Source organism: Protopterus annectens, chromosome 1.part1, assembly GCF_019279795.1.
Source record: "Protopterus annectens isolate FY-2018-M chromosome 1.part1, PAN1.0, whole genome shotgun sequence".
NCBI classification, from domain to species: Eukaryota; Metazoa; Chordata; order Ceratodontiformes; family Protopteridae; genus Protopterus; species Protopterus annectens.
The window spans coordinates 433,535,452-433,550,224 of NC_056726.1; the positions used below are offsets into that span (position 1 = coordinate 433,535,452).

The following is a 14,773-nucleotide window of genomic DNA, read 5'->3' on the forward strand; positions in this document are numbered from 1 at the left end:
CTTAATATATGCAAGTCTGAATTTCAGTCATTTGGTCTTCACATTTCAGTACTCTAGTCTCACTCCCAAGATTTTTAATTGTTGTCAGTGATTATTCTTCTAGTTACATATTTTCAAATCTACCCTTTCTTTTATCTAATGTACAGAGACCATCCAGTAACATGCCACAATAAAAAGAAAACAGAAAAAAATGAGGGTCAATGAGGTTAGAGAGGGTCAAGCTTAACTTATCCACCACAAAACCAAGGTCACAAGGAGAAAGGTAGGCTTGCTAAAAGGTTTGAGGTATACAAGCACTTCAAGATATATGTAAACATGCTATTTGCAGACAGTGACATATGCACAGGGATAGAACAGCTGAAAAATGCACATTTAAGGAAGCTTGATAAAATACTGTGGAACACCTCAGCTAAGTGCTGCATGACGACAGACTGCAGCTTCACCATGTTGGACGAACTCCGACTTTCACAGAACCTTCCCCATTTTGGCATGTAAAATTTCCTAACACTTGCCTTCCTGAACTGCATGAAGCACAGCATTTCATCACAGAAATGGTCCTTGAATGATATTACACTGACACTATGTTACCAGCCTGAGGTTTCATAGGTCTGGATGCACTAAACACCTGATCTGCTGTGATAAGCAGGTGCATATCTTTCTGTTCATCTCAGCTACTTGAGAGTAAATGCATCTGGGGGTAATTATAGTTCCTATAACACTATATCTCTAAGGAGGAGGCAGTTTAACGTTAAATTGTAACATCTGGGCTACTTCCAACCTACCTTGGTTCATCCTGAACAGCTTTGTTTATTAGCAGTCTTACACCAGTACTCCACATATCCATGAATGGTACACAAGACTTCTCCAGGTAGGAAACATTACTAAGATTTCTTCATTTACTGAGCATCTTACAATTTTTTGTATGTATTACCACTGCAATAATCCACAGATCAAAATGCTACCAAAAAAAAAAAAAAAAGTTACGCACTCACCACATTGTTCCATCTGTGTTCTTCCTCAACCGGTGGGTTTCGGATCTCACCATCAGGTCTAACTCGGCCGCTTTCCAAAGCTTTAGGCTCCAAAGCTCGAGCTCCTCCCCTACCCATTATGTTTCACTCCCTAAATTATCTCAGATCGAGTTTGCCATTAACAACATGTACAGCCTCTAAAGAAAATTTTATGTATATCAATATACAAAAATTAATACAGAGGTATTAACAAAAACCTATTCAAAGGCAAAGCAGAGATCAGGAGCTCAAACAGGAACAGTGATTCCTAAAAGTGTATCTATCAGGTCCCCATAGACATGGAAATGGGGTAGGAGGGAGGGAAGGTTGAGAAAGAATGAAAATGGACAACAGAGATGGAACACTATGGTGAGTACATAACATCTTTACCTGATGTAATTTTCATTCGCACTTATCCTGTGGGACAGAGTCCCCAGCTACAATAATCTCGGTAGCTCTCATGGAAGGATGTTCCAGAGCACTGCAGAACCAAAGGCAGCTCTATTTCTGGAGGTAATGTCTAACTTGTAGTGTGAAATAGAGGTATAAGAGTTAGACCACGAGGCAGCTGCACAAATATCATCAACTGAAACCCTAGACGGAAAGGCTTGGGATGTTGACATGTATCTGGTTGACTGAGCTTTGACATGTGTTGGCAAATATATACCTTTAGATGCAACAATAAAATAAATGCAATTTCTTAAACATTTGGCTAACATGGTCTTAGAAACTGGTTTTCCTTTTCTGATACTGGCAAAGGATATGAACAAATGGTCAGACTTTTTGAAAGATTTTGTCCTGTCCAGATAAAACGAAGTTGTCTATGACCATCTAATGGATGAAGGATATACTCTCCCTTGTTTTGAAAATTGGGAAAGAAGACTGGTAGGTTGATGGACTGGACAACATTGTTCACTGTAGTAACTTTCGTTAAAAAGGAAGGGTTGATATGTAAGGTGACTCTGTCTTTATGGAAAATTAAATATGGAGTTTTGGAGAAGAGGGCTTGTAACTTGGAAACCCTTCTTGCAGAAGTGATAGCAACCAAGAAAACAGTTTTCCATTAAAGGAATTTCAAACCTACTTTGGCAGAATGTTCAAAAGGGGGATGGACTAGTGCCTGCAGAATGAGACTTGGATCCCAAGGAGGGGTGGGATCCTTGACAGGAGGACGAAGTAAGAAGGTACTTCTAAGAAAGGCTTTACAAAGTTTTGAAGACGCTATCGAGGAAGAATTTTCTCCAATGTGATCATTTGAAATGGCTGCCAGTTGTACCTTTACGGTGGAGTAATTCTTCCCATTTTGGAAAATATCAGCAAGGAAATCTTGGACTGAAGGAATGGGAAAAGTAAAGGGATCCAATTGCTTCTGTTGAGCCCATATGGAACCTGCTACATTTGTTATTGTGAGGAGATGTAAAGAGACTGCAGCAAGTCTGACCCCATTTGTGAAAGATCATGTTTGCCACTGATTGTTCTAGAGACCACTCATGAAGCATTGGTAAAACTCTGCTCAGCTTGTCCGCTATAATGCTGAATTCCCCCAGAATGTACATTCATTTAGGAAGCGGTTGGTAAAGATCACCCATTTCCACACTCTCATTGCTTCTCAACATGGGGGATAACACCTGGTTCCTCCTTGCTTGTTGATGCACCACACAACTGACATATCTGTCTGTATCGCAATAGTCCTAAGAAGAAGAAAGCTGTGTAGGGCTTGCAATGCTAGAAGGACGCTGATATGAAGACTGGTCTCCTGTGGCATACAGATGCCTTGGAAATTCCATACCAGGAAACGCCCCCCCCCCCCCCACAACTGGGCGGCATCTGTGGTCAATGTGGCATGGGGGGGGGGACAAAGTGGTCTCCTTGTTTGATATCTGAGGAATGAACCCACCAAATAAGAGAATCTTTGCATACTATTGATAGTTTGATCTGATAGCTTAGAGGATGCTGGTGTAAGGACCACTGGACTGTTAACGTCCACTGCAGAATTCTCATGTGCAGCTGTGCTGTAGGTAACCTAGAGCCCAATGCTCTGAGCATATCTTCGTTGGTGGATCCAGTATCATTAGAATTTGTCTGATAACTAGTCTTACAGTAGAAATTCTGTCTGAGGGAGGAGAGGAAGACCAGGGTTTAGGATGTGTCCAGGCATGCTCCAATGAAGATTACTTGAACACGGTGCAAATGCAATTTCTGCATATTGATGGTTATGCCTAAGGTTGGGGCTAAGTGTAACAAATAGTCCCTGGCTTGGATGAGTAGATACCTGGTTGGAGCGGTCAAGAGCCAATCGCCCGGGTAAGGAAAGACGTGGAATCCCTGCGGTCTCAAGTGAGCTGTGACTACTGCAATGCATTTTGTGATCACCCTGGGGGCTAAAGTGAGACCAAAAGGGAGGACTATGAATTGATAGTGGTTGGCTCACAGCCTGAAACAAAGATACCTTCTGGAGAGTCTGTCCATTTTGATATGATAATATGCATCCTTTAGGTCTAACAAGTACATCCCGTCATCTATTTGCATTAGTGGTAGAATGGACTGGACCATGACCATCCTTGTATTTTGAGTTTCTCAGGTCCAGAATTGGCCTCAGATTCCCCCGTCTTTTTTGGTACTAAAAAGAATCTTGAGAAAATTCCTGACCTGATTTGATCTGGAAGGATCTTCTGGATGACTCTCTTTTCTAGCAGCTTTGCAATCTGCAAAACTGCTGAGTCCCTCTGATTTGGTGGAACATCGGGGAGGGATCTCTCTGGTTTGGGATATTTTAAAAAGGGAATGGAGTAGCCTCTGGATATGATCCTTTGCATCCATAGGTTATTTGTGATGGCTAACTAGGATCCTTTGCATCCATAGGTCATTTGTGATGGCTAACCAGGCTTCTGGGTGCAAAGATAAGAAGTCCTGACTGTCTCCAGAGAGGGACAGTCGGGCAACCTTTCAGGAAAGCTGAAAGGGTCTGTCCAAGAATGAATCTAGAGATCCATGATTTTGCAGATTCCCTGTACCATGTGGGTGGCATCTGCCATTAGAACTGCTTCCCCCTCTGCCTCTGGGGGAAAAGTCTCTCCGAGATTCCTGAAAAGGACGTTGAGACTTCTTGAACCACAATTTTTTACCACCACTCTGATTCCTGGAGAAGGATCTTTGAGGGGTAGAAAAACCGATTCCGATGGCAGACAGCGTCTTTCCATCTTTATCACAATGGGAGCCTCTTTCTCTGACTGTGGGGCTAAACAATAATAATCCATGAAAGACTGCACTGATGAAAGACGCCTTGAAAGGTTCCGTAAAGTCACAAAGCCACACCCAGGCATAACGCCTAATGGCATTGCTGGAACCGGCTGCCCTAGAGGTACTCTCTGCCACAAGGGAAACTAACCTCATGGATGCATTAGATATCGACTGTAGAGTGGACTCTGGGATGCAAAAAGTTCTTTGATTAAATCCCTCTGCAGCCTTATAAAATGAGAAAGATAGTTTAGCTCTCATATGCTGAAAGTAGCAGAGGCGTAAACTCTCTTGCCAAACCTGTCCATGATCCTAAATTCCCTGTTAGGACAGGCAGACAGTGGAGCTTTCCTGAGCTAGCTCCTTTTTGCTGGCTGCTGCAACAGCCATGACATCTATGGGAATTCCTTTAATCCAATGTTGTTGGTCAGCTGAGGCACTGAGAATCCTATCTGCAAGTTTGGAGATGGGTTCTACAATGTCCAGCCCTTTCCAAGCCCTAGTTGATACTAGGTTGAACGGTGCATCAGCAGGGGGGGAGACGCACCCAAGATGTAGATGGTCTGGACCCAAAAGCATCCAAGAACACAGTTGCCTCAGGGGTAGGGTTTTGGGTAGACCAAAGGACACATCCTCAGGTAGAGATATAGGGAACCATTCCCCTTCCTTAAAGTCGGTGCCTTCTGGGATGGATTTCTGCAGAGAATCCAGATGCCTCCTACTGCACCTTCTTTTCTGAGGTAACTTTTCAGAGGGATGTTCCAGAGGTACTGGAAAGACCTGGGGATCTAAGGTGGAATAGCTTGGAGTCTTTGCTGAGCCAGTTGTCCCAGAGTTGGCAGACTTGGAGTATCAAAAAACACTATCCATGGAGGTAAGGGGTGGCTTTAAAAGCACTGGAGCCGAGGATCTCCTGGGTAGGGAGAGAAACCTCTCCAGTATCTCGGCAGGCTGACCCACAAACACTGAAAACATTCTCCCCGGAGCCAAAGCTGTCGGGGCAGAAAGTACCCGAGCCTCCCCGGCCATCAACTCTGAAGAGTGAGTTGGCGATGAGTTGTCAAATGCTGAGGTTCTAAGGGAAAGTGATGGCGCTAAAAATTTCAGAGTCAAAGTCAGCCCCATGGAACCGGACGTTGAGGCTTTGGCTCAGAGAGCCACTCTGCTCCAATGCTGTTGGAGCCGAGTGAGTCAGGGAAGCTGTCAGAGTGATAATCACTACTACGACATCTCAACTCTTGGGGCCTTTGGATCCAAAGACTCCAAAGCAGGAGGTCGGATCAGAGAAGAAGCAACAGGCCTGAAAGGAGAAAGTCGATTCACAGGCCCAGTGGGGGACAGAGCTGGTAAAACTCCCATCTGGATTTGTGTCTGAAGGAATTGCCTCATCAGTCTACCCATCTTTGATATGGAAAGGCTGTGGAAGGACCTGACAGAAGATGTGGAAGGTGGTCTGGAAAACATTTTAAGGGATCTGTCCTGAAAGGGAGATTCTGAGGAAGCAGGAATCAGTCCCAAGGAAGTAACAGGAGCTCACATCTGATGCTCTGAAAGCCTTTTTAGGAGGCTCGCTGGAAGTAAAGGCAGACTTGTCTGGGTAATGTTTCCTGTCCTCCCAGATGTCTTTGTGCTTCTTGGTGGGGGGTTTGAACCCTTGAAGTACTTGAACCTGCAGCTGGGGCAGAAAATGGAAGAAGGCCCTTTAAAATAAGTTTATTTCAGTGGTCGGCCAAAGCATGCTGGTGAAACCCCTTACAAATACAGTAGGGGGTTTCAAGATGTGCAGGGCCAAGACAATACACACACTCCCTGTGGGAATCAGATAAGGGAATCTTGTGCCCACAGGAAGTGCACTTTTTAAAGCCTAATGGCTTATCGGACATGTTAAGGAAGAGAAACGAAAGGGAAAGTAAACTCCCACAAACAACGGACCAGTGGACAGCTTTTTTTTGTTTTGTTTTTTTAAATACAGGAACTAAGAAGATAAGGGAAAAAGAGAAGAAAGTACAGCAAAGAAAAATCAAACTCATTTGGAATCACGAGAAAAAACTCAATGAAGCTCGAGCACATGGATCATGATGCTTCTTGACAGAGCGGTAAACGAGATCAGAGATAATTTGGGGGAGTGAGGCATGATGGGTAGGGGAGGAGCTCTAGCTTCGGAGAATAAAGCTTTGGATAGTGGGCAAGTCGGATCTGAGGGTCAGATCCGAAACCCACAGGTTGAGGAACAAATGAAAATGACAATATCAGATCATTATTTTTGTAGTCTTCGAAACTGTTGTGTAGTAACCTAAAGGATGCAGTGTTAAGCACCCTACACCATACTTCATGCAGTTATGGGTATGTTTTTTATTGACACTAGCTGATTGACGCCATGTAAATTCTAGCTATTTAAGAAAAAGACACGGACTGTCATGTCATTTTAGTACCAAAGCCATAGAAATGTTAAGATGAAAATATTTTTTACTATTTGTTACTTGAATAATAATAATAGATACCCATTTGTTAACCAGGTACGCCCAATGGACACACAATCCCTTTTCAGGGATGACCCAGGAGCAATGTCTGGTTAAGTGACTTGCTCAAGGTCAAACAGTAGGCAAATGCAGGCTAAGGGAATCAAACCCTGTATTACAGAAATGAGAGTTCACAGCCTTAATCCTCTGTGCCAACTGCCAGGATATTACTATTAGTAATTCCCACTTTCAGCAAAGGGGTTGCTGCCCCTGCAGTTCTCAACATAGTCTAAACCCTTCTGGTGGTTGTGGGGGAGGCTGGCAGCCACCAAATGGATGATTTGTTGTATGACTTTTTTTCTGTATTCTTTAATTACATAAAAAACTGTATGCATGCATAAGGCTGTACTCGTTTCATCTACATATTGGACGGTGCAGTGGTGCAGCGATAGCATTGTCACCTCACAGCAAGAGGTTCTCCAGTTCGATTCTCAGCTGAGGTGCCATCTGTGCAGAGTCTGCATGTCCTCCCTGCATTCATGTGGGGATTTCGTCTGGGTGCTCCGGTTTCCTTCCACGTTACAAAGATGTGTCTGGAGTGTTTCTCCCAGGGCCTCTGCTGAAAATTGGCTTTGTTCCAAGTCGGACTTTCCCAGTAAACAAATGTTAAATAAAAATATTGTGACCATGACTATGAATTAAGGAGGAGGTTGTTTGTAGTGAGGGTGTGGCTGGACTTTGCTACTGCACATCCTGTGCGTTCTTTTACTAGAATATAAAAGGTAATTTTTTTTCTCTCCCATCAGGATCACACCTGATGGGCTTCTCTACCTTCAAACAATCAGCCCCATCTGCACCAGGAGTATGGGATGCATGAATTCCCAGGCTAGAAGAAATCTCTTCTGCCCATTTATTATTGCTTTTAAATCCCATCAGTCTTCTGTTTCTAGGTAAATTTTGTGTGATAGGGTGAAGGTGAGCTTGCTGATCCTGTAAGGCAGCCTATTCTCTTCCCTCCTGACAGCATTCCCTCCCACTATTTCCTAGATCCACTATTGCTGTGTCCTGTGGGGAGGTGTGATTCTTGGGTACCCATACAGCAAGTCAGAACTAACTCTCTTCCCACAGGATGGGACAACTGACAGAAGCCAATGAAAGTTAACTTTTTTGACCTATAATGGGGTACTGGCACATGTGCATTAAGTATAATTGTTATCCTATTCTCACAACAAAGGTGACCTACGTAGGTCTCTTCACAAGTAAATGAACAGTGCATACAAAACTGTTTAAAGAATTCTATATTACATTACTGTCATTCCGAATGAACATGTTCACAAAAATGGATGCACATAACAAATATGATAAAACTCTGTACCATGTATAGTCTTAGTCTGGAGGAAGTCCATATGATATATCTATCTGTAAATTCAGTACATTAGCAAAAGACAGACACAGCAAGCTATACTTGAAATGTTAATGTTGTTATAACATACATTACATAAGTCAATATCTAGCAGGTACATTGTTATAGGGGTTCTCATTCCTTTTTCACGTTCTTTACTTCTGAATCGTAGATCAGCCTTCTCAGAAATCAGAAATTTTCTCTCTCTTTCTTTTATTTTCAGCATCTTGCATAATATGCCTAGCACAACCCCTACCAACACCCAGTCAATTAATTTGTTCCTCTACGGAGGTGAAAGTCTAATCAACTCATCCCCCGTGGAGATGGAAGATGGTTGTATGGAAGCAGGCTAACACATCTAACTGTGCAGCTTATCTTAAGTTTCTTCCTCATATGCGACTACAAGCTGCATCTTTCCTGCTTTTCATGTTACAACATGCCTACATCCTGGTTACGGAGGGCAATGCCTGTAGCATGCACTTGCTATACTTGCTGCTACAAATGACCACCTACATTCTAACTTAGATGTTGCCAATGCAGTAAATGGCACCGCCTCCCTCCTTCCAGGATGGGTAGCCACTGCTAGCTGCTCACTCCTATCATTCCCTGTTTGGTCCCTATAGAGCTCATGGGAGAATCCTAAACTCAATCTTAACATTCGAGTTGTCTGTAAAAGAGATGTCAATTACTCCTTTACTAATAAGTACATACAGAGTAGTAGAGGAATAGGATCTATATTATAACAGCGAACAATCAAATGATCGAACGTTGTTATATCGAACTCAAAAGTTCAAATTCACAACACATCAGACTACCAGAACAGCTATTTATTTCCCAGGGAAAAAAATCGCTGTTCCCAAAAAAACAAAACAAACCCCAAAACATATTCAAACATTACATAAAGTGGGGGGCTTCACCCCCCCGACATACTTAAATATACCAACTCCAAGATTGCACTACAATGCCGAAAACGGCTAAGTGATGGAAGTGGCCAAGCGACTTCTTTCCCAGGGAAAGAATTCACTTATATGCCGCTTAGTCATTTTGTGTTTTCGACATATGAAGTTCGACCAAGACGCATTCAACAAAATGTGCCTTCGATCTTCTGATAGGAACCCGAGGAATACTATCACTTGAGAACACTACTTTATCAGATGTGACAACAACATTTGTCCATCCAGTAACTGCTTTACCTTGGAAAATAAAATGTTGTAACTCTGAAAAGCTTCAGCAGAATATAAAATTACAATATACATATTCAGTACCAATTAATAAGAAAGTTTGTTTTTATGAAGGATAAAACAGACTGTGCAACACTCTTAATAAATCAAAAGAGAAGGTAAGGAGGAAAGAAAATCCCAATAAGATTCAGGTCCCCAGTGATGGCTCTTAAAGGAATACCTCTGATAACTGCATACATCTGATACGGTCATTACCTGAACATACTGTGGAGTTAGCCTGACACAAAGGATGAAACATTTTATAATCATATCATTGGCCAAAAACAACATAAACAAACATTTTAAAAGTACGCAAATACCTGATGCTTGCTGCAGAAGCCAGACTTTGAGCTCCATGAAACTGTGGGCGAAGCAACAGCTATCTTCACGCTGACACCCATACCGCACCTCATGGCGGCAGACGTCAAACTGGCAATGCTCATTGAAAGGACGTATTTTAGAATACTTCACTGTAGTGGACCGCAACATGTACACCAAACACCTGTAAAAAAAGTGAATTAGGACATTACATATTCAACCAACTGGGAAATTCACTGTATTTTTAACTGCAGACTATACCTATTTCTCATTATTAATCTCTGCAGTCTCACCAAGCTGTGTAATTCACAAGCTCATTTGCTGATCCTCAGATTAACTCTCAAGTTATCAGGCATAAGCTTTTATTTTTTAAATACTCAAGTTCAGAATAAAACAAAATTAATCTGCTGTCTTTTAAAACTGAAATTCTTACTGGTTTCCACATACCTGTTTACTAAACAAGATTGAAGTTTCAACAGACACTCACTGGTGAACTGGCAGAGCATGTTCAGGGTAATAAGGGATCTTTCTCTCATGCATTCTATCCATGCACGAAGAACAGGATGATGGCTGGACTGGTTCAAGAACAATTCGGATGTCACTTTTTAGTGAAAATGTGTGCTGCTCCTAAGTAACGGACAATCCCTGTGAAAATCCACATATGGTTCCCAACTAAGGACCTGAAGTTCAGAGAGGATGCATAACAGGCAATGGCCACCAGGAAAAGTGTTTTAAGAAATAGAGTCAAAGCTGCAACCCCAACAAGTTGAGATGGGAGAAAGGCAAGTTTATTAATTATGAAGTTCAGGTCTAAAGGAGGAGAGGTCTTCTCCATCAGACAGGAGAAATGCAGAACCCCCCCCCCAAGAAGAAGCTTGACCAGCCAGTGCTGGGCTGAAGTCCAATCCTCCACAAGTCGCAATGTGAAGAAACAGCTGACACTAACTATGGAATATATGACAAATCATTGCACAACTACACACTAACCAAATGTGGAGACATAGCACACACCTCCACCCGAATGGGGAATCTACTCCAATTTGGCAGACTACATCTGCAAGGCAGTAGTTTCCTGGCAGTTTCAAGCACCACAGACCCCAGATGGGGGATCTAGTAAAATCAGAGAATCTATGACAATCAGCCAAGCTCTGAGGTAGAGCTGGCTGTCACTCCACTGTGTGGGGACTTCTTTAGCATGGTCCATGAGTGTGTTTGCATTGCAGGGTACTTGAGAGCCTGACACCACACCCATCTTGTTCAATAATACATGGTCTTCATTCAACAGCTTTTTTAATAAAGTGCACGAGCAGAGGGAATGGTGGGAAGTTATACAGGAATCTTTCCTGCCAAAGGGTAGACAATGCATCCTTCTTCCATTCCCTACAGCCCTACTGGTGGAAGTATAACCATATTCTTCTGAAGGGTTAAAAAAAAAAAAGTCAATCGTTGGATAGCCTTAATTCTGGAAGATCCAAAACAGACATGACTTCCAAATTTTCAGCTTTAGAAGACAATTGGAGAGCTAGCCTAAGAAATCCACCAGTACTGTTAACCTCACCTGGGTTATGAAACACTATGACCAACTGCGTACTTGCATATCCTCACTGCACAGCAGACATAACTATACATGCCCCCCCCCCAAGGTATCTCATACTGTTTATCAAAGCAAATCAGGAGGGGCCTACAAACAGAGTTTTCAAGGCTAGATAAGCTATATGCTGCATCAAGACAGAGGACATGGATTCCTACTTTCAAGCTTAACTGCATCCCCTGAACTGTGAAGGGGTAGAAATGAGATCCCTACTCTGCAGTCTATTGTCATAACCTACAGGTAAGGAAAACCTACCTTCTAAGTGGTGGGGACTTTTCATCATTCCAGGACTTGCAGACAAGGCTCATACTCCAGAAAACACTTGCAAGTACATAGTGACTGCAGCCACTAGCACAATTAGAACATTTTGCTAAAGAAAACTGAACCATGAACAAGCAAACTCATCAGTATGAAAACTTGACTGGTGGCATTTACAATCTGCAACAAAAACATATAAACCAAACAGTGTAAGAAGAAAGAACATTGTGAATGACGAGTTGTTCTCTCAATCTCTCTGCTAAGAAATTCACCTATTGCAGTTAGGGTCTAGTAATATTCTCAACTAAGTATATATTGATAAAACCACAGCGAGGTGCTTTCATTAATGCATTCTATTTGTTCAAAAGTATCACTTTTCTGTTTCTTTGTGCAAACGTATCGTCTCTGTGCATATTCAGCTGCTAATTGCACTGCTTGACCCACTCTTTTCTAAGTACTTTTATTTATTCACATTAAAAAGGTTTGTAACTTGTTTATTTATGTATTTATTAGATAATAACATGCTACTTATGGTTAAAAGCTGACAAAGCTACAGGCATCCATCTCAACTGGTTAGACTGCTTTGCTACACACTGTCACTCTTAGGAAAAGAAGTATACATCAATAACTGATTGTTATATATTATTGGTTAATTGATGCACATGTTTTAGTATTTAATGGGTTTTGCTGTTTTATTCTATGGATCTGATGAAGCATAACTTGAGTGAAAATGCTTATCCTGTGTATTAAAGATTTGTACTTTTCAGCTCTGGTGGATGCCTGGTTTGTTTGCTGCAGTTATCGTGTTTGGATAAACTCATGAGTTCTTCCTGCAAGGCATCATCATCATCATGGGTGAAGACAAAAGACCTTTTTTTTTTTTTTTTAATTATGTTGACTGCACTAGGAAAAGGCCTGCATCTGGCCTCTTGTGCTGGGCAATTTTATCTCACTACTTGGAGTGTGAAAGCAAACTGAAAATCTACAGGAGCTCCCTAATGGAAATGTGAGCCCCAATATTTCAAGTCTCTTCACTTTGAAAATTATACTGTGATCACAACAAATAAGACTGAATTCTGAAAATGACTCAACTTTAAAGTATTTGTGCATGGGAGCAAAGTCCCTCTTACACACTTACAAATTATATAATTTACCTGCAGCAGTGATGCACCTTACAGTATGGGAAATATTCTTGAGATATAATTTCAGACTTAGTATGTATTTTCTTTACTCACACTTGCAGTTCATCAGTTTCGTGGTTTTCAAACATGCTCCTCAGAATCTCAAGAGGCACCCATGCACAGATGACCATGTTAAATTGTTGGCAGATGTTCTTCGTGTTTCACTGTTGCAGTCATTACATTTGGGTAATCTGCTGGCAGGTTGCCCTCAGTCAGCCTGAATAACAAAGTCTTGGGTCCTGCGTCGTTTGCTGTCTCTTCTTCCATGACGTCAGGTCATCAGGGGTATAAAACATGCAGCCAACGCCATTTTAATCAGTCTTTCTTGCCGCGCAGTGCCTGAAGCAGAAGCAGTTTGCAAGTGCTGGTCGGCAGACTCCTGAAATTTTCATTTTCGAGTTTCAGAACCCAAGTCTTCAACTTAAAGCTAAGTACCCCGTTGGGGAAACTTTTTCTTGCTCCTTACCAATGTCAGTAAAAGTTAATAATTGTATTACTTGTGGGAAGCAAATACCTTATAAGGATTTTCATTTGTACTGCATTCCTTGCCTAGGCCCTGACCACGTGCTTTGCTGCCGGTTTTGTGCTAAATTTAACCAATGCACTATTAAGCGTCGGTATATTTTTGCTTCTAAATATTTTGGCTCAAGATTTAACTATCCAGAAATGTCGTCGGTTAGCAATACGACTTCTGGAATCCACAAAAAATGCAAAGAAAAAGAAAGAGACAGACTGTCGAGGTCCAAAACGGACAACAAAGCTTCTCCTAAGACAGTCGCTGGTTCGCCGGTACTCAGTGAGGTGCTTTCGCAGCCCCTGATGCCCGCTACTTTTGATTTGCAGGCCTCTACCGAGACCCATTTGGAGTCCGGTATGCCGCGAGACACTTCAAGTATTGAACCCGCACGTGTCTCTCCGTTAGATGAGTCTAAAGCCGCTGAGCAGGCACCGGCTTCTGAGGGTGTTTTCAGGCCTAAAGATTTGTATATTAAACCGACGCCATCATCAAAAATAAGGCCAAAACCAACTTCTATGTCTAAAAAAAACCGACGCATGGGTCACGTGTTCAGGCCCCTATGCCTGAAAAACAAATGATCAAAATGGCTGAGGATTTAATTACCTTGATCAGGGGTTCCCAACCCCCTCCTGCTAAGAGGCCTAGCCAAGGCACTGATTATGAATCTTCAGATCAGGTTTCCATTTCTTCTGATTCCTCTTCTGATCAGGAATTTTCTATTCCACCTTGTGAGGACTTTGATGCAGAAGAATCCATCCCTTCTAATTCTCCTCCTGAGGATTTTTCTTTTGGAGAAACTTTGCATACCTTAAGGGAACATTTTCCTTGGGAGAGTCAGGATTTCTCAGAATCCAAAAAGAGGCTTAGGGATTTCCTTCTTCTTCCTCAGTATAGGCCTTTGGCTATACCTCCTGTTTTAGACATTGTTGATGATGTTTTCTCAGAATCCAGCATGGCTCCTGATTCCCTGCCTCTGGCTCCTAGTAAGCCAGACCGATATTACAGGGTTCCTGACTCCCACAAGTTTCTTTTTAAAAACCCTACTGCTAACCCTGAAACAATTTCTCAGGGTCCCAAGGGTGTTAAGGCTTCTATTGCTAAAATCCTACCCCTTCTGATAGAGACTCCAGGGCGCTGGATAGATGGGGTAAGAAGGTTTACACATCTGCAACCCTGGCAATCAGGGCTTTAAACTGTCAATTTCAAATGCTTAAATATCAACAGCACGTCATGGGCTTACTGAAACAGAAAATGATGCTGATTTCTGACTGTGTGGAATATAAAGAGTTACAGGATTTATTGCATTCATCTGAACAAGTTGGAAAGTATACTTTGCAATGTGGTTTTGAGTCCTTGGAGGCCTCTTGCATGGCCACCATAACTGGATCTGTGATAAGAAGGCATGCTTGGCTCAAGGAGCAAAATCTGCCTGATCATGTTAAAGCAAAATAGTTGGATGCTCCTTTACAACAGGACAGTCTATTTGGTAATAAGGCAGAAGTTGTTTTGAAAAAGATGGAAGACAAAGCTAAATCTATGCAAACTGTAAAAGATTTCCTACAAGTGCAGCCACCCAGGTT

The 14,773-nt window shown here is 42.2% G+C and overlaps 1 protein-coding gene across 1 annotated transcript in view; it reads right to left on the minus strand.

Moving 5' to 3' along the window:
- The window catches only part of ZC3H7B (zinc finger CCCH-type containing 7B), a 1,999,702-nt gene that overhangs the window by 660,835 nt on the left and 1,324,094 nt on the right, over positions 1–14,773 (minus strand). The window contains exon 15 of the mRNA XM_044087097.1: positions 9,649–9,830. Coding sequence (XP_043943032.1) covers positions 9,649–9,830 — 182 coding nt within the window. The remainder of the gene's footprint in view (positions 1–9,648; positions 9,831–14,773) is intronic.